The 21280-nt window shown below is 43.9% G+C and overlaps 2 protein-coding genes across 2 annotated transcripts; one reads left to right on the forward strand and one right to left on the reverse strand.

Annotated features, from left to right (window-relative positions):
* Positions 1 to 509: 509 nt before the first annotated feature.
* LOC113928477 (annexin-2 receptor) lies at positions 510 to 1088 on the forward strand. Its single transcript, XM_027604392.2, has one exon. It carries the CDS (start codon positions 510 to 512, stop codon positions 1086 to 1088), a length of 579 nt encoding a protein of 192 aa, XP_027460193.1.
* Positions 1089 to 13667: 12579 nt separating this feature from the next.
* Positions 13668 to 14246, reverse strand: LOC118356966 (annexin-2 receptor-like). The gene has a single exon (XM_035727532.1). It carries the CDS (start codon positions 14244 to 14246, stop codon positions 13668 to 13670), a length of 579 nt encoding a protein of 192 aa, XP_035583425.1.
* Between the last annotated feature and the right edge of the window lie 7034 nt (positions 14247 to 21280).

The following is a 21280-nucleotide window of genomic DNA, read 5'->3' on the forward strand; positions in this document are numbered from 1 at the left end:
GGCACCATACTAGGCACCATCCCTAGTGCCTACTAAGCAGTTTCTCCTGCTCAGGACCCCAAGGTTCTCTGTGCCATCTCCTAGTCCCAGCACCGCTGGTTTCCCTGGGCCGGCCTGTCCATCGTTGAGTGACGACACGTGAGGCTGCCGGTTTGGAACTTGCGCTCGCTCAGAAGCTACCCTCTTCATGCCCTTAATATCGTATATTTTCTTTGTTGGGTTAGTTTCTGTACGGTATGCTTATTTTTCCGTTTCATTTCGGCTTGTTTTCTTTCCGCTTTGTTATGGTAATGGGACAAGGACCCGGAGCTGGGGTTCTGGGTGTCCTCTACAATGTTACCCTGTTTCGTTTTGTCTACTGATTTGTTACCACTGGTCTCATGACTTCTACCTTGCCTCCGCCCACAAGCCCGGGAGAGCACAAATAGCCAGGTTGTGGTACTGCTGCAGGCTTTGCCAACTTAATCTGTGCAAAGCTTGAGTCCTCCCGATCAGAGGCCTCCTCCGCGATGGAGCGTTTTCTTGGCAGTGTGAAAGGGGTTTGGGATTCCACCGAGGTGGCACCAGAGCCCCAGCCTCCATCTGTGCTGTGCTCAGAAGATTCTGGGCCTCGCCTGCTCCCTTTCTATCCTGTGCTGGGAGAGTCCCCAGGCCACGGTGGTGGTTTGGACTCGCGACTGCTTTCCAGCCCTTGTTGGCGGCTTCGCTGGGTCTACCTGCAAAACGACGTCTGTCCCAGAGCCCAGAGCACCTTGGAACGAAGACCCGCTCTGCCTACTGTGAGCTTCGGGCCCGGGACACAGAAGAAGCCAGAAGCATCCTCAGGAGAGATGGACCCTGAAGAAGAGCCTGAGCCACTCACCCACCAGCAGCTTCCCTCCACCAGGACGACCCACCTGGCCACACACAGCTGGACAGGGAGACCTGACAGTGGGCATCCTTCACAGCAGGAACACCCCAGACCTCGCCTCCGCGCCTGGGGGAGGCACGTCCGGGTGTTCTCAGGCTGCCTGGAGTGGATTGGTCACACCGTGTACAGCATGAGTTACCGCTGTTGCCCCTGCATCTTTGGGTCTAAGGAGTTCTGAGGTCGGGGCAGGAGCCTTTTTCTATCTTCCCTCAGGAAGAGATTCTCATTGGTGAAACTTGCGAAATAAAAAAGTATTAAGATGTGACTTCAGAGTTCAATGTCCAGTTCTGCTTCTTGGGCTCTGAAGTTCTCCTTTTCCTTACAGGTCTCTGACTACACTCAGGTCCCTTATATATTCCACATTAAAAAGTACGACTTGGCTTTGTTCCTGTTTCTTCACTTCCAAAAGTTGGTGTACACAGAGGCAAATTGGTTTCTTTCTCCTGGCCAGTCCTGGGAAATCACGGTTTAACTCTGTTTATATTTGCCACCTCAGTGGAGTCATTGTATACTGGTGAATGTGGTATCTTCTTGCTAGGAATGTCATAAAAATTACCACATGGACTTGTTTCTTTTTCTTCACAATCAAGAAGTCAGTGTTCAGTGGGGAACAACCATTTCTTCCTCCTCACAAGTTCTGGGATATTACGATGTAACTTTATTTTGCCCCCTCACTGGAAGTCGTTGTATGATGGTGAACACCATGTCTTTCTGCTAGCAATATCATAAAAATTACCATATGGACTTGTTCATTTTTCCTCACATTCAAGAAGCTGGTGTACAGTGGGGAAAAACGATTTCTTTCTCACAAGTTCTGGGATATCACGATGAAACTTTTCTTATTTTTGCCACCTCAGTGGAAGTCGTTGTATGCTGGTGAACATGGTATCTTTCTGCTAGTAATATGATAAAAATTACCACATGGTCTTACTTATTTTTCCTCACATTCAAGAAGTCGGTATATGATAGGGAAATACGGTTTCTTTCTCCTCACAAGTTCTGGGATATCAAGATTTAACTGTTTATTTCTGCCATCTCTGTAGAAGTCGTTGTATGCTGACGATATCTTTCTGCTAACAATATCAAAAAATTACCACATGGACTTGTTTATTTTTCCTCACATTCAAGAAGTCGGTGTACAGTGGGGAAAAACGATTTCTTTCTCCTCACAAATTTGGGATATCACGATTAACTCTGTTCATTTTTGCCACCTCAGTGCAAGTCGTGGTATGCTGGTGAACATGGTTATCTTTCTGCTAGCAATATCATAAAAATTACCACATGGACTTGCTTATTTTTCCTCACATTCAAGAAGTCGGTGTACAATAGGGAAAAACGATTTCTTTCTCCTCACAAGTTCTGGGATATCAAGATTTAACTGTTTATTTTCTCCATCTCTGTATAAGTCGTTGTATGCTGACGATATCTTTCTGCTAACAATATCAAAAAATTACCACAAGGACTTGTTTATTTTTCCTCACATTCAAGAAGTCGGTGTACAGTGGGGAAAAACGATTTCTTTCTCCTCACAAATTTGGGATATCACGATTAACTCTGTTCATTTTTGCCACCTCAGTGGAAGTCGTGGTATGCTGGTGAACACGTTATATTTCTGCTAGAAATATCATAAAAATAACCACATGGACTTCCTTATTTTTATTCACATTGAAGAAGTCCGTGTACAGTGGGGAAAAACAATTTCTTTCTTCTCACAAGGTCTGGGATATCACAATGTAACTTTGCTTATTTTTGCCACCTCAGTGGATGTCGTTGTATGTTGGTGAACATGACATCTTTGTGCTAGCAATGTCCAAAAATTACCACATTGACTTTTTATTCAAGAAGTCAGTGTACAGTGGGGAAAAGCGATTTCTTTTTCCTCACAAGTTCTGGGATATCACGATTTAACTCTGTTTATTTTGCCATCTCTGTAGAAGTCGTTGTATGCTGGTGAACACGATATCTTTCTGCTAGTAATATCAAAAAATTACCATATGGACTTGTTTATTTTTCCTCACATTCAAGAAGTCCGTGTACAGTGGGGAAAAACTATTTCTTTCTCCTCACAAATTCTGGGATATCACGATTTAATTCTGTTTATTTTTGCCATCTCTGTAGAAGTCGTTGTATATTGGTGAACACGATATCTTTCTGTTTGGAAAGTCGTTCCATCTCAGTGGAAGTCGTTGCATGATGGTGAACATGACATCTTTGTGCTAGCAATAGCCTATGAATTACCGCATGGACTTATTTATTTTTCCTCACATTCAAGAAGTCTGTGTACAGTGGGGAAAAATGATTTCTTTCTCCTCACAAGTTCTGGGATATCACGATGAAACTTTATTTTTGCACTTCAGTGGAAGTCCTTTTATGCTGGTGAATACGACATCTTTCTGCCAGCAATATCCTAAGAATTACCACTTGTTATTTTTCCGCACATTCAAGAAGTCGGTGTACAATAGGGAAAAACTATTTCTTTCTCCTCACAAGTTCTGGGATATCAAGATTTAACTGTTTATTTCTGCCATCTCTGTAGAAGTCGTTGTATGCTGATGGTATCTTTCTGCTAGCAATATAAAAAAATTAGCACATGGACTTGTTAATTTTTCCTCACATTCAAGAAGTCGGTGTACAGTTGGGGAAAAACGACTTCTTTCTCCTCACAGATTCTGGGATATCAAGATTTAACTGTTTATATCTGCCATCTCTGTAGAAGTCGTTGTATGCTGACAGTATCTTTCTGCTAGCAATATCAAAAAATTAGCACATGGACTTGTTTATTTTTCCTCTCATTCAAGAAGTCGGTGTACAGTGGGGAACAATGATTTCTTTCTCCTCAGATGTTCTGGGATATCAAGGTTTAACATTGTTTATTTTTGCCACCTCAGTGGAAGTCGTTGTATGCCGGTGAACACAGTATCTTTCTGCTATAAATATCATAAAAATTACGACATGGACTTTATTTTTATTCACATTCAAGAGGTCGGTGTACAGTGGGAAAATGATTTCTTCCTCCTCAGAAGTTCTGGGATATCATGATTTAGCTTTATTTTTGCCACGTCAATGGAAGTCGTTATATGCTGGTGAAATCGGTATCTTTCTCCTGGCAATTTCATAAAAATTACCACATGGACTTATTTTTCTTCACATTCAAGAAGTCAGCGTACAGTGGGGGAAAACAATTGCTTTCTCCTTACAATTCCTGGGAAATCACGATTTAGCTATGTTTATATTTTCCACCTCAGTGGAAGTGGTTGTATGGTGGTGAACAAGATATCTTCTTGCTAGCAATAACATAAAAATTACCTCATGCACTTCTTTATTTTTCTTCACATTCAAGAAGTCGGTGTATAGTGGCGGAAAACGCTTTCTTTCTCTCCCAAGTTCTGGGATATCACGATTTAACTTTGTTTATTTTTGCCACCTCAGGAGAAGTCATTGTATACTGGTAAACTCGATATCTTCCCACTAGCAGTATAAAAGTAGGACCTTGAGGGCCAGTGGGTGGCTCAGTCTGTTAAGTGATGGACTCTTGAACTCAGCTTAGGTCTCTCTCTCTCAGGGTCGTGAGTTCAAGGCTCCATGTTGGATATGGTGCCTACTTAAATAAAAAAAAGTATGACTTTGAGTTTTTCCTTTTTCCTCACTTTTTAGAAGTCTGTGTACACTGGGGAAAATGAGTTATTTCTCTTCACAAGTTCTGGGAAATCACAACTTGACTTTTTTTTTTTTTGCATTTGCCACCTGAGTGGAAGTCAGTGTTTACTGGTGAACATGATATCTTCCTGCTAGCAATATCTTAAAAAGTATGACTTAGCTTTGTTCCTTTTTCTTCACCTCCTAGAAGTCAAATACATGGGTAAAATGATTTCTTTCTTTTGGCCAGTTCTAGGAACTCTGGATTAAACTTCATCCTTGTGTCTTCACTTCCTCTACAGAATTAAATATATATGGTGAAAATGATTTATTGGTCCTACCACATTGTTGAAAAACAGAACTCATCTTTGTTTGCTTGCTAACCCTAGGGATTCGTTGTATACCAGTGAAAACCGGATCTTCGTCCTCACTCTATCTAAATCATATGACTTTGCTTAGGGTTTCTTGTCTCCCTAGAAGTCGGTTTACACTGGGGAAGCTCTTCCTCCAGACCGTCCTCTACATTAGGACTTGGGTTTGTTTGACTTCTGGGGAAGTCTTTCAGATATACTGGGGATAGGGGTTTCTTGTTTGAATACATATTTGTTCCATTTATTATTTCACTACTTTTCTTTCTTTCTTTCTTTCTTTCTTTCTTTCTTTCTTTTTAAGATTTATTTATTTATTTATTTATTTATTTGACAGAGACAGCGAGAGAGGGAACACAAGCAAGGGGAGTGGGAGAGGGAGAAGCAGGCTTCCCGCCGAGCAGGGAGCCCGATGCGGGGCTTGATCCCAGGATCCTGGGATCATGACCCTAGCTGAACCAGACGCTTAATGACTGAGCCACCCAGGCACCCCTTCACCGCTTATTTCACTTTTTGATGGGTATGAGCCTTTCAGATCTCAGCTGTGTGGGCTCTAAACCAAGTTGACTATGGAGCTGCAGTGCCCTGTGGGATCCATGGTTTCATCCCGCTGGTTCTCCCCTACCCACCCAGATTTCTGCAGCACTTTTGCCAGCAGCGTGGGAAAGCTTCCTCCTTTGGGAGGTACTGCTCTCTGCAGGGAGCAGGTTTCAAATTCAGAGGTTGGTAGATGCTCCCTAGGGTTGTATTCTTGGTCCTAGTGCCCCTTGTGGTTGGGTCTGGCTGGTTCATAAGCGCAGCACCACATTTACACTGTGCAGGAGTAAATAAGTCAGAGAAAGACAAATACTATATGATCTCACAAGTGTGGAATCTGAAACAAAACTAAATAGCTACAACAGATTGGTCATTGCCAGAGGCAGGGGTGGAAGGTGGGCAGAATGGGCAAAGGTGGTCTAGAGGTACAAACTTGCAGTGATAAATAAGTCATGGAGATATAATGTAGAGCATGGTGATTATAGTTAATAACACTGTACTTTATATTTGAAAATTACTAAGGAAGTAAATCGTAAAAGTTCCTATCAGAAGAAAAAACATTGTAACTATGTGTGGTAATGGTTAACTAGACTTATTGTGGTGATCATTTGCCAATATATACAAGTATCAAATCATGTACACATGAAACTAATATCATGTTATATATCAATTTTATCTCTACTGAAACAGAAAGAGACAAGTTGCATAGAGGAGAATCCCAATGAGACCACTGGCAGATTTCTGAATAGAAAATTCTTCATGCCAGGAGAAAATGGGATGATATATTTAAAATATTGAAATTAAAAACTGTCAACCAAGAATTCTATACCTGGAAAAGCTGTCATTCAGAAATGAAGGTGAGGTAAAGACTTTCCCAAACAAATAAAAGCTGAGGTGGTTCATTACCACTAGACTTGTTTCTCAAGACATGGTAAAGAGAGTTCTTTGAGTAGAATTAAGAGGATGCTAATTAACATCATAAAAACATAAGCAGTAGTATAAGACTCGCTGGTAATGATAATTATATAAGGTTAAATCTGTAATATGGTGATGGTGGTTCATAATTTATCACAACTCTAGTTTAAAAGTTTAAAAGCAGGGGCTCCTCGGTGATTCAGTCAGTTGAGGATTGGCTCTGGTCATGATCCCAGAGTTCTGGGATTGAGACCGCATTGGGCTTCCTGCTCAGTGCGGAGCCTGCTTCTCCCTCCCCCTTTCCCCCTGCTTGTTCTCTGTCTCTCAAATAAATAAATAAAATCTTTTTAAAAAATGTTTTTAAACAAATATATTAAAACCATGACTATAATAATCTGTTATTGGACATGCAATATAAAATATGCAAAATATAATATCAATAACTTAAAATGTGAGGGAAAGTAAAAGTGTAAAGTTTAGGAATGCTATCAAAGTTAATTTGTTATCAATTCAAAATAGGGTATTATCAGTTTGAAATGGGTTTAAGATATTTTATGTAAGAGTCATGGTAACTACAAGGAAAAAATTTGTAGTTATATACTCAAGATTATAATTATAATAATGTAATACAGTCTTTGATCCATTTTGAGTTAGTTTTTGTGAGCGGTATAAGGTAGGGTTCTGATTTCATTGTTCTGCACATGATCATCCAGTTTTCGCAAAACCATTTGTGGAGGAGACTATCCTTTTGCAACTGGGTGCTCTTGGCTCCCTTATCTAATATTAGTTGACTGTGTATGTAGGGGTTTAAATCTGAGCTCTCTATTTTATTCCATTAATCTATGTGTCTACATTTATACTAGTACCATTTTATTAGCTTATTAATTTTTTAATTCTTATATCTTCCTAGTATAGTTAAAATCAGGAAGTATGATGCCTCCAGCTTTGTCTTTTTCCTCAGAATTGCTTTGGATATTTGGGGTCTTCTATGGTTCATATAAATTCAAATGGAGACCAGGTCTGAAACCCCCCAAGCAGACAGAACCATTTAAGCCATGTAAGCAAAACTCAGTCTAGCCTATTTCATGAACATAAGCAAAACTTAACTTAGGTTATTTCTTTAAATGCCTCTGAAAATCATAAATGAAATTTATCATCTCCCCAAAATAGTGTAATATAATCACTTTCACTCAATTCCCTGCCATCTGGAACACCCCCCCCCCCCTTATAATATCCAATCACTGTAAAGGTTAAAGAAGTTTCTCCTTTCCACTTTATAAGCCATCCTGTAACGTCATGCCTCTGAACTTCAGATTACTTTCAGGTCCATTCCAAAGTTCTCGGGGGAATATATCAAGTTATCCAAGGATGCCTCCCTTGTAGCTATTCTGTAAGTCTGCCCATTTCTGCTAAACAGGGAACATTTTTGTGGTTAGGGTAATATTCATGTGCTCCTGTTCAGATATGATTGCAGAGTAGTTTTATTTTCGTCCTGATCCATCACTGGCAGTGCGTGGATTTCTCTGATGTTGGTGTTCTATAAAACTTTGTATTAAAGAGAACACCAACGCCTACCTGTGAGTCCCAGGACAGCCCCTGACAACACTAAGATACAGTACATAGCACCACCCAGTTCTTTGATTTTGAGATTGCTTTTACCTTTCTCAGGTAGTATTTCTCTCAGCCATATCTTTCATAAGATAAGCCTACATTCAGATGTGAGGAGGAATTCCTTCTGATCTGAAATAGCAAAGCTATCATCCTGTGGTCAGACTATGGAATAAAGTAACACCTTTTCAATCTACCTTGGACAGATGAGGGCTTTAGCACTAAGAAAGGGCTAGGGCATATCTAGTGGGGTCTTTCTGCAGGTCAATATCTCTCCATCACTTACATTCTACTTGACCTACTCAGACGTTAAGGCTCACTTTTTTTGAGGCCTACAGTGTGGCAGCAACTTTTGTTAGTGGTTATGCTTAACCCTAAACCTGCCCCTCCTTAGGGAACATTCAGAAAGCCAGGGGGATGGGGCGACTGGGTGGCTCAGTGGGTTAAGCACCCGGTTCTTGGTTTGGCTCAGGTCGTGATCCCAGGGTCCTGATATGGAGCCTGGCATCTGCTTAGTGGTCAGCAAGGGGTCAGCTTGAGATTCTCTCACTCTCTCTGCCCCTCCCTCCCCCTTTAAGATAAAATAAATAAAATCTTTAATATAAAAGAAGAAGCCAGGGGAAACACTTCTCAAAGCCTAGTCAGGCAGGTCCTCAGGTGTTAGGGGACCCTTGCTTTCTCCTTACACATTCCACACTTGCACTCACAGCCACGACGCTGACGACGATGGTGGTACTTACAAGTAAAGCAAAGACAAACAAAACACCCCAAACACACACTACCCCCCAAACACCCCTCCCCAGATATTTCTCTGTAATTATACTGAGAAAGACAACGAGGATTTTGCAAAGAAACATGAAAGCAAACTTTTTTTTTTCCGTTAGGAAACGGAGAGATGTTATTGTAAATGATATTCATTTCAAAGAGGAAGATACAGTAGAAGCCAGGAGCAGAAATCTCAAGGCTCCCAGACCCGGAAAACCCCAGACAATGCTGCGGTGAGTGTGGAGCGCGCACTGCTGGCCAGGTGGGAGGACAAAGACGGCTGCAGCATCCGGGGACTGCGAAGGGCGCGTCTACCGAACGTCCTACCCGCCAGGGTCTCTCTGGGCACCGGTCTGCACTTTTTGCTCGGGGCGGGCCAAGGGAAGCCGCCTGGGTGGGCATAGGTCCTGCCACTCCAAGACCCACAAACAGCGCGATGGCTCCACTAGCGGTGCTGGAATCCCGAAAGCCCAGATTCACTCCGCTAGTGACACTGAGTGCTGAAGGCAAACTGCAGACGCGACCTCCCAGCGTGTTGCTAGCAAGACCCATTCGGCTTGGAGGAAAGCTAGCGCTGCGACCAAGAAACAGCCCATCCCAGGAATTAGCAGCGCTGGCACCCAGAAACTTTTGGCTTGGAGGAATGGTGGTGCCAAGAAAAGGCCGACTTGGTGCAAATGATCAGTGACACAAAAACAGTGACGCCGTGCTGCTGGCGAAAGTGCTAACAAAATGCCTGCGCGGTGCAAATGCAGTGCGGCTCCGGCGCGAGAACCAGCTGTCGCAACCCAAACTGCCCGAGGGCCCACACCACCACCAAAGGAGCACCTACGCTCTAAGCGAACCGGAAACCATCTGCTCCTCCCCTGGAGCAGTGCTGCCGAAAAGGAGGAAGCGCCCCTAAGCTACTGGCGAAAGTGCTGCAGGAAACCCGGGTGCGGAGGGGAGGAGCAGCGCCAGGAAACCCGGGCTCCGCTGGGCGCAGGATGGAGACCCAGCGCAGCGCCCTGCCTCCAAACCCACCCGCTGAGAACTGAAAGGCTCAACTGATCAAAGGTGAAGTAAGAAGAGGTAACACAATAAATGGAACAAAAACCTTTTAAACAGGAAATGCGTTTCCCCATTACATCTGAGGACTTCCCAGGCGTCGGCAAGCAAAGTTGAGTCCTTTTCAAGAATGTGCTGGGACCAAGAAATCGTTTTCACCACTATGCATCGACTACTGTAGAAAGAAGTGAAGGCACAGGGACAAAGTTTAGTCGTGGTTTCCCAGAACTTGCCAGGAGAAAGAAATTTTTTGCCCCACTGTACATCTAGAAAGTGGAGAAAAAGGAACAAAGCTAAGTCGTACTTTCTAAGATATTGCTAGCAGAGGATATCCTGTTTACCAGTGCACAATGACTTCCACTGATGTCGCAAATACAAAGTTAAATTGTGATTTCCCAGCACTTTCGAGGAGAAAGAAATCATTTTCGCCCACTGTACACAGACTTCTAGGAAGTGAAAGAGGAAGGAAGCTAAGACATTATTTTTAAGATATTACTAGCAGGAAGAGAGCTTGTTCACCAGTGTACAATGACTTGTTCCACCGAGGTGGCAAATGAAAAAAAAAAGTTAATTCCCGATTTCCCAGAACTTGCCAGGAGAAAGAAATCGCTACTTCCCCACTGCAAATTGAATTCCATGAAGTGATTAAACAGGAAGGAAGGGGCGCCTGGGTGGCTCAGTCAAGTGTCTGCCTTCAGCTCAGGTCATGATCCCAGAGTCCTGGGATCCAGCCCTGCCTCGGGCTCCCTGCTCCGAAGCCTGCTTCGGATAAATACATAAAATCTTAAAAAAAAAAAAAAAAAGATATCCACTTAGGTGGCAAGTACAAAGTTAAATTTTGATATCACAAACCTCTGAGGAGAAAGAAACCATTTTGCCCACTGTACACCGACTTCTGTGAAGTGAGGAAAAGGAACAACTCTAAGTAATACTTTTTAAGATATTGCTAGAAGAAAGATATCGTGTTCACCAGCACACGACTTCCACTGAAGTGGCAAATACAACAAAGTTAAATTACAGTTTACCAGAACTTCAGCAGAGAAAGAAATCTTTGTTCCCCACCGTACACCGACTTCTTGAATGTGAGTTAAAAGAAACAAGTCCATGTGGTAATTTGTATGATATTGCTAGCAGAAAGATATCCTATTCAAAAGTATAGAACAACTTCCCCACAGAGGTGGCAAATACAAACAGTGTAAATCGTGATATCCCAGACTCCTGAGGAGAAAGAACTTGTTTTCCCCACTGTACACAGACTTCTTAAATGTGAGGAAAAATAAATCCATGTGGTAAACTTTATGATATTGCTAGCAGAAAGATCATGTTCATCAGTATACAACGACTTCCACTGAGGTGGCAAATACAAATAAAGTTAAATCGTGATATCCCAGAACTTGTGAAGAGAAACAAATCGTTGTTCCCCACTGTACACCGACTTCTTGAATGTGAGGAAAAATTAACAAGTCCATGTGCTAATTTTTTTATATTGCTAGCAGAAAGATACCATCAGCATACAACGACTTCTACAGAGATGGCAGAAATAAACAGTTAAATCTTGATATCCCAGAACTTGTGAGGAGAAAGAAATAGTTTTTCCCTATTGTACACCGACTTCTTGAATGTGCGGAAAAATAACAAGTGGTAATTCTTAGGATATTGCTGGCAGAAAGATGTCGTATTCACCAGCATAAAAGGACTTCCACTGAAGTGCAAAAATAAAGTTTCATCGTGATATCCCAGAACTTGTGAGGAGAAAGAAATCATTTTTCCCCACTGTACACAGACTTCTTGAATGTGAGGAAAAATAAATAAGTCCATGCGGTAATTCATAGGCTATTGCTAGCACAAAGATGTCATGTTCACCATCATGCAACGACTTCCACTGAGATGGAACGACTTTCCAAACAGAAAGATATCGTGTTCACCAATATACAACGACTTCTACAGAGATGGCAAAAATAAACAGAATTAAATCGTGATATCCCAGAATTTGTGAGGAGAAAGAAATAGTTTTTCCCCACTGTACACGGACTTCTTGAATGTGAGGAAAAATAAACAAGTCCATATGGTAATTTTTTGATATTACTAGCAGAAAGATATCGTGTTCACCAGCATACAACGACTTCTACAGAGATGGCAAAATAAACAGAGTTAAATCGTGATATCCCAGAACTTGTGAGGAAAAAGAAATCGCTTTTCCCCACTGTACACTGACTTCTTGAATAAAAAGTCAATGTGGTAATTTTTGGACATTGCTAGCACAAAGATGTCATGTTCACCAACATACAACGACATCCACTGAGGTGGCAAAAATAAGCAAAGTTACATTGTGATATCCCAGACCTTGTGAGAAGAAAGAAATTGTTTTTCCCCACTGTACACGGACTTCTTCAATGTGAATAAAAATAAGGAAGTCCATGTGGTTATTTTTATGATATTTCTAGCAGAAATATAACGTGTTCACCAGCATACCACGACTTCCACTGAGGTGGCAAAAATGAACAGAGTTAATCGTGATATCCCAAATTTGTGAGGAGAAAGAAATCGTTTTTCCCCACTGTACACCGACTTCTTGAATGTGAGGAAAAATAAACAAGTCCTTGTGGTAATTTTTTGATATTGTTAGCAGAAAGATATCGTCAGCATACAACGACTTATACAGAGATGGAGAAAATAAACAGTTAAATCTTGATATCCCAGAACTTGTGAGGAGAAAGAAATCGTTTTTCCCTATTGTACACCGACTTCTTGAATGTGAGGAAAAATAAGCAAGTCCATGTGGTAATTTTTATGATATTGCTAGCAGAAAGATAACCATGTTCACCAGCATACCACGACTTGCACTGAGGTGGCAAAAATGAACAGAGTTAATCGTGATATCCCAAATTTGTGAGGAGAAAGAAATCGTTTTTCCCCACTGTACACCGACTTCTTGAATGTGAGGAAAAATAAACAAGTCCATGTGGTAATTTTTTGATATTGTTAGCAGAAAGATATCGTCAGCATACAACGACTTCTACAGAGATGGCAGAAATAAACAGTTAAATCTTGATATCCCAGAACTTGTGAGGAGAAAGAAACCGTATTTCCCTATCATATACCGACTTCTTGAATGTGAGGAAAAATAAGTAAGACCATGTGGTAATTTTTATCATATTACTAGCAGAAAGATACCATGTTCACCAGCATACAACGACTTCCACTGAGGTGGCAAAAATAAGAAAAGTTTCATCGTGATATCCCAGAACTTGTGAGAAAGAAATCGTTTTTCCCCACTGTACACCAGCTTCTTGAATGTGAGGAAAAATGAACAAGTCCATATGGTAATTTTTATGATATTGCTAGCAGAAAGACATGGTGTTCACCATCATACAACGACTTCCAGTGAGGGGGCAAAATAAAGTTACATCGTAATATCCCAGAACTTGTGAGGAGGAAGAAATGGTTGTTCCCCACTGAACACTGACTTCTTGATTGTGAAGAAAAAGAAACAAGTCCATGTGGTAATTTTTATGACATTCCTAGCAAGAAGATACCACATTCACCAGTATACAATGACTCCACTGAGGTGGCAAATATAAACAGAGTTAAACCGTGATTTCCCAGGACTGGCCAGGAGAAAGAAACCAATTTGCCTCTGTGTACACCAACTTTTGGAAGTGAAGAAACAGGAACAAAGCCAAGTCGTACTTTTTAATGTGGAATATATAAGGGACCTGAGTGTAGTCAGAGACCTGTAAGGAAAAGGAGAACTTCAGAGCCCAAGAAGCAGAACTGGACATTGAACTCTGAAGTCACATCTTAATACTTTTTTATTTCGCAAGTTTCACCAATGAGAATCTCTTCCTGAGGGAAGATAGAAAAAGGCTCCTGCCCCGACCTCAGAACTCCTTAGACCCAAAGATGCAGGGGCAACAGCGGTAACTCATGCTGTACACGGTGTGACCAATCCACTCCAGGCAGCCTGAGAACACCCGGACGTGCCTCCCCCAGGCGCGGAGGCGAGGTCTGGGGTGTTCCTGCTGTGAAGGATGCCCACTGTCAGGTCTCCCTGTCCAGCTGTGTGTGGCCAGGTGGGTCGTCCTGGTGGAGGGAAGCTGCTGGTGGGTGAGTGGCTCAGGCTCTTCTTCAGGGTCCATCTCTCCTGAGGATGCTTCTGGCTTCTTCTGTGTCCCGGGCCCGAAGCTCACAGTAGGCAGAGCGGGTCTTCGTTCCAAGGTGCTCTGGGCTCTGGGACAGACGTCGTTTTGCAGGTAGACCCAGCGAAGCCGCCAACAAGGGCTGGAAAGCAGTCGCGAGTCCAAACCACCACCGTGGCCTGGGGACTCTCCCAGCACAGGATAGAAAGGGAGCAGGCGAGGCCCAGAATCTTCTGAGCACAGCACAGATGGAGGCTGGGGCTCTGGTGCCACCTCGGTGGAATCCCAAACCCCTTTCACACTGCCAAGAAAACGCTCCATCGCGGAGGAGGCCTCTGATCGGGAGGACTCAAGCTTTGCACAGATTAAGTTGGCAAAGCCTGCAGCAGTACCACAACCTGGCTATTTGTGCTCTCCCGGGCTTGTGGGCGGAGGCAAGGTAGAAGTCATGAGACCAGTGGTAACAAATCAGTAGACAAAACGAAACAGGGTAACATTGTAGAGGACACCCAGAACCCCAGCTCCGGGTCCTTGTCCCATTACCATAACAAAGCGGAAAGAAAACAAGCCGAAATGAAACGGAAAAATAAGCATACCGTACAGAAACTAACCCAACAAAGAAAATATACGATATTAAGGGCATGAAGAGGGTAGCTTCTGAGCGAGCGCAAGTTCCAAACCGGCAGCCTCACGTGTCGTCACTCAACGATGGACAGGCCGGCCCAGGGAAACCAGCGGTGCTGGGACTAGGAGATGGCACAGAGAACCTTGGGGTCCTGAGCAGGAGAAACTGCTTAGTAGGCACTAGGGATGGTGCCTAGTATGGTGCCTACTGGTGCCTGCTACTCTTGCCGAAACCAAGAACTGTCGGAGTGGAGCTACAGGCCATAAAGCAGACACAGTGCTCCTTCTGTCTGGCAGGACTGGAGCAGCCTGCACAAAGCCCAGCGACCCCGCACCTGCCGGGCCCAGACGGGGCTTCGCTCTCTGGCTTGTAGGCGAACGCAGGCCAGCAGGCAGCTGAGCGGTGAAACGCTCAAGGAAATCAGTAGAATACATAGTAGAGTGAAATTCAGGAAGTAACAAATAAAATAAGCATTCGATAAACTGCCAATGTCAAGAGACGTTGGTGGGAACCCTTGTTAACACAGAAGGAAATCAAAACGCGTGGATTTCAAAGGAAAATACACTGCAGGGAAATAAGAAACCAAGGGAGCAAATACACCCAGAGAACTCACCCAAGGAAAGAAATTGCAAACATGCTAAATGGTGCTGTCCTACGATTATGACATTCCTGTCAGCGGAATCTGGTATTCGGTACACATAAACCGAGAGGAAGGAGGACTAAGAAATGCCTGACACGACTAAACCCGTATTCGTGACACCTAAAAAAATCTCATCAGCCTTCTGCACGGACTCCACAGCCGCCTTCACTTGTGAACACAGCATTGCCATGATTAAGAACTCGACTTCTACAGGGTCATTAAACAAAAACATAGCTAAATCAGGATTGCCTTGAACTCGCTGCGCACAAGAAATCTTTTCAGCTAGTGGACACTGACTTCTACTGGACTCTGTAATAAAAAGCACAATTACGTTTGAACTTCCTATTGCCGAAACATCACTTGGGTACTGCTAGGAATGACCGGCTAAGGCAGACTGTCTCTTGCAGAATCAAAACTTCCGACGATGAAGAAATTGTTTTCATCAGTGTATACCGATTTTACAGACTTTCTTTCTTTTTTTTTTTGTTAAAGATTTTATTTATTCATATGACAGAGACACAGCGAGAGAGGGAACACAAGCAGGGGGAGTAGGAGAGGAAGAAGCAGGCCTCCTGCCAAGCAGGGAGCCCCACGTGGGGCTTGATCCCAGGACCCTGGGATCGTGACCTGAGCGGAAGGCAGAAGCTTCATGACTGACCCACCCAGGCGCCCCCAGACTTTCATATTAACAAATGATTGGCCAACGTTGTGTTTCCAACACCTAACGTACTATTGAATCTGGAGAGCTAGGTTCTTGTCTCATATAGTTGAAGAATGTACCTCGTGGACAAAGGAGAGTGAGGAAAGCCATAGAGTTTTATTAAGCAAAGCTCTCGGGAGTTAGAGGGGTCTCGACAGGGTTGCCACTGACGGCTTTTAGTGGCAGTCTTTTATCGAGAACTGACTGGGAAACTTGTGACTTGAGATTCTTGTGCCGTCTCGGTTTGAGCATGGACTATGAAAACACCCTTAATGACTTAATTCTTTGTGGTTTGTTCATTTTCTATGATATACCGTAGCCGCCAAAGGAAAAAAAACCCTGACCATCCACCATGGGAGGCCGGTGGTCTGTTTCCTTCTATCTTGTTCACTCTGTCTTGGTGTTTCTGCCTGCCAGGAATAGTCTCAGAGCCTAGCCAGGAGCCCCTATCTTTCCCTCCCTATATCTTAACCCTTTCCTTATCCACTGTGATTAAGAAATCGCTTTTGCCTGTTTACACATTTTGATGGCATAATAAACAGAAACGCAGCTAGATCTAGATTTACAGAAGTTGCTAGGATGAAGAAATTATTATTTCTCCCAGTTTAGACCGACTTTGAAAGGGCGAATCCAGCATTGGTAGGACTGAAAAATCACTTTTGCCAGTACACATCCGACTTCTAAGGGCTAATGATGCAACCATTGCTCAGACAGAACACCCCAGAGCTTACTCCAAATCAGAAATGGCTTTAGCAAATATACACTGACTTCTGTGAGGCTGACAATCAGAAACAGTTAAGTCTGAATTTCCAAAATTTCCCACAAATAAGAAATTTTTGTAGTCTGTTGATTGGACTTCTCCAGGACTTAGTAATAAAGACCATAGCTAAGGTGGACTTCCTATTGCAAACAGAACAAAACAAAACAGAAAAAGCAAAAACAATGAAATACGACCCAAAAAGTCAGTTTTGCCATTGGACTCCTTCTGTCGGACCCAGGAACAAGCGTATTTGTTTCCAAGCCACAATTTGCTACCGTTGAGAAATGGCAGGCCTGATAAACAGGTACAGTTTCCTGGAAAATCTGGACATACTCGGTCTTGAACGGATCTCAGATATGCCAGGCACGGGTTTTTCGGACTTACTAGCAGTGGAAAACTTTGGCTCAACTAAAGCGCCTCACCTTGCGCTAAGAAATGGCTAACCCGGGATTTGGTCGGACTAAGAAATCTCCAAGGCAGGATTAAATGCTGATTTGCCAAGAGTCAACGTGGACTTCCTTTTACCAAGAAGTCCGAGGCCTGGCTACCCCCTCGATCCGCCTAAAGCCGGGTCTGCGGCGGCTGAGAGAATCGCCTTCGCCGCGGCTCCCGGTCTCTGGAACAAGCTGTGGAAATCGCGGCCCGACTACACCGGACTTGCTACCGCAAAGAAAGCCCACGCACCGCTAAGTCCAAAGCTGCTAAAAAGCAAGAAATGGATGATGACCGCCAAGTCCCGAGGTTCTGAGACAGAGAGCCCCGCGGCGCGGTCAGTAATTGTTCTCATGTCGGGAGGGAGGCGGTCTGCCCTGCTGTCCTCGCTGGGAAAGAGAGCGCGCCGCCCGGCTCCGCTAGCGAAGGGCCACAGAGAGGCGGCGGGCTGGACCCTCGCCGCCGCGCCGCCACCAAGACACCTTACGGTCGGAGGAAGTAGGGAAACCGCACCTTTGAAATGGCCAGATGGGCGCGACTAGAGAAATGCGAACTGGGCGAAACTAGCGGCGTTGCCCCCGAGAAACAGCCGCGTTGCCAAGTCAACGGTGCCGTCGCTGAGAAACAGTCCAGCTGTGACAAACGGGCGGCGCTGCGACAGACACGGGGCACAGACCCGCGCGGTGACAGACACGCCGGCGGCTCGGAGCTACCGGCCGAAGGGCTAGGGGGAAGGCCGGGGAGTGCGACGGGCAAAAGGCCGGCGCTAGCCGTCCAGGGACAGAGGAAGGGACGGCACCCAGCGCCCCTGAACTTTGCTCCGGGGCTGTTAGTGGCGCCGGAGACCGGCACTGTCTGGTGGGCGCCGCGACTGAACGCGGTGATGCGAAACAGGCGGTGCGGTACAGAAGCCGCGCCCCGGCCGAGGATCACCTGGCTCGGCGCCAGCTCGGGTGCTGCCCCCGCCCCCAGGTCCCGGGCTTCCCCGCTCCACTGCGACCGCGAACGGAACGCCCCCGGCTGAGCGAATAGACGGCCGATGCCAGCGAAACACACGGCCACCGGGAGAGCGCCAGCCAGGCTCTGCTTGCCAGAAAGTGGGAGGGCGCACGGTCGGCCGTGCTCCTGGTGGAGCCGAGGCCGACAGGCGCCCACAGGGGGCACCCATCGGAGCTGGGACGAGCAGGGGAGCGCACGGAGCCCAGAGCGGTGCCAGTGCCGGAGGGATCGGGCTCGGGGAGGGAGCTGGCTGCCCGCAACCCGCCGCAGGGCTCGGTGCTCCCAGCGTTAGAGATAAAGAGAAATCGCGACTTGAATTTACTGAAGATTATCCCAATTCTTGTATACCTGGAAAAACATCTGGGTTTGTTTCTATATTTCTGAGAGTTTAAGATATAATTTATACAGACACTTTCCCCTTTTTGATTATTAATTAGAGCTCTTTAAAAAAATAACACCCATAGCTAATGTCAACCAAAAGCAACCCTCAAAGTATCTTAGTAAATGCTTTATGCATTTTTTTTTTTAAAGATTTTATTTATTTATTTGAGAGAGAGAATGAGAGAGAGAGAGAGCGCACATGAGAGGGGGAAGGGTCAGAGGGAGAAGCAGACTCCCCGCCGAGCAGGGAGCCATATGCGGGACTTGATCCCGGGACTCGAGGATCATTACCTGAGCCGAAGGCAGTCGCTTAACCAACTGAGCCACCCAGGCGCCCCTACGCATTTTCTTTTGAAGATTATAGCTCAGGAGACAGTATTTCAGATGCTCTGACGAACTGCTCCCAAGCTTGTTAGCTATTGGAGATTATACATACAAAGAGGGTAAGGGGGTATTACTTGCAAGCAGGTCTTCAAGTACTTGCACATCACAAGGTATAATTTGGTTGTAAAAATTAAGGTTTACTGATTTCCACACAGACATGTGAAAGACCCTTAGGTCATTTTAATATATTATGTTTCTTTTTTTTTATTATGTTATGTTAATCACCATACATTACATCATTAGTTTTTGATGTAGTATTCCATGATTCATTGTTTGCTTATAACACCCAGTGCTCTATGCAGAACGTGCCCTCTTTAATACCCATCACCAGGCTAACCCATCCTCCCACCCTCCTCCCCTCTAGAACCCTCAGTTTGTTTTTCAGAGTCCATAGTCTCTCATGGTTCATCTCCCCCTCCAATTTCCCCCCCTTCATTCTTCCCCTCCTGCTATCTTCTTCTTTTTTTAAAACATATAATATATTATGTTTCTGTCATATCCGGTTGTTCAAAAATATTGCTTGCATGCCTCTACTTAACTGGTTTTCCAGTTGTTCCTGTTTTTGATATCTCCTTGAGGTCACTTGAAATGGCCCACTGAAGGCTAATATCAGTACTCTACTGCAGTTTTAGCACACAATAATATATATTCATACATAGATATACATAAACACACAAATGCAGATACTACAGCAATCATTTTAAAATGTTAGCCATGTGTCAGGTATAATAATTCAAAGCTCAAAAGAATAGCTGGGTCCAAACTGTGTTTTTGGCAGATGGTGTAAGTTAAGCTTACCTGCTGGGATGGGTACAGGTTTTCATTAAAGTTTTTTATTTTACTGGTATAATAAAATTTTCAGAAAACCTGTTTTTGGAGTTTTTGTTTTTTTAGAAACTTCTGCAAACCAATAAGAGAATGCATTGCTTTGTCTTGGAGAAATTTGGGATTCTCTCTTTTTAAGGGCACCCCTGAAATAGACTTTCTTATCGAAGTTAAAGTTTCCCTAAAGTGGCCACTGCAACTTCAGATTATCCACAAATTTACCAGTTTTCCAAAAAGGCACAAGATCCCGATCCAAGTTTTGGATCAGTTGGAACCCATCTCTGCCTTTAGATTTCCTAAGATAACAAATCTATTGGGAGCCAAGGAATTTACCACTGCTCCAAAATCCAGGGAAGCATGGGCATTCTCTCCTTACAGATAGGAGTGTGACTTACCAAGAAGCTTCCACGAAGTTGCTCAGTCAGTTGGAAAGGTCAACATATGGGAGTGGAGCTTGGATTTGGGAGAGATTACTTGGAACTCCATGGTCAGCAAGAAAGCAAGGAGCACAATGGACTCCATGGGTATAGCACTCAGTTACTCACTGGAATGGAGGTTCTTCAGGAGTCTTTTTCAAATCCCACTTCCGATTCCAGTAACTATACAAAAAATTATACCAAAAAATAAATATAAATACTTCAGTAAGAAGCAAACTGTTCACAAAGAAGGAAAATACAAGTGCAAAAGTGGTCTGAAGTTCAGGGCTTTGATGTTATAGGGTGGCTTATAAAATGATAGTGAGGAATCTGACCTTTACAATGATTGGTTATTACAATGGGGGTTTCCAGGTGGTTGGGCATTGATTGGTTAAAAGTAATTCTTATGCTATCTTGGGAAGGTATGCTTCATTTATGAAAACCAGAGGCATTTACAAGAAATAACCTAAGTTTCGCTTATGTTCATGGCATCAGTTGATTTAATTTGCTTATGTGGCTAATCATTACGTCTGCTTGGGAGATTTTCAAACCTAGTCTCTATTTTGTTATATTTTAGTACCTAGAAAGACCAAAGCAGCCCTGACATCCAAGAGCTGGATGGTGCTTTGTACGATGCCTGTGTTGCCATAAGCTAGCCTGGGACTCAGAGGTAGACCCTGTTGTTCTTCAGTTGAATATAAATAGTTTCCTAGAACATCACCATCACACAAGGCCATCCAGTGCCAATAACAGATCAAGACAAAAACAAGATCACCCCATAATCATATCTGATCAGAGACAAAAACATGAACATTACCCTAACCACAAAAATAAGCAAACATGCCTGTCCTTGATGATATCAGTGGACTGCTGCTTTTTTGCCAATTTTAGCGATGCTCTCTGTCCAGACTTCCAACCTTCCAGAGAGATTTATTAAGATATTGAGTGGGCATAGAGGGGCACCTGGGTGGCTCAGTCGACTGAGCGTCCGATTCTTGATTTCTGCTCAGGTCATGATCTCAGGGTCCTGGGATGGTCCCCCACATGAGCCTCCCTGCTCGGTGGGGAGTCTGCTTGATGATTTTCTCTCTCCCTCTGCGTCTTCTCCTGCTTACATATAATCTCTCTGTCTCAAATAAATAAATCTTTTAAAAAATATATTGACTCATAAAATTACCCCTGAATCTTCACAG

This window comes from Zalophus californianus, chromosome 5, assembly GCF_009762305.2.
Source record: "Zalophus californianus isolate mZalCal1 chromosome 5, mZalCal1.pri.v2, whole genome shotgun sequence".
NCBI lineage: Eukaryota > Metazoa > Chordata > Mammalia > Carnivora > Otariidae > Zalophus > Zalophus californianus.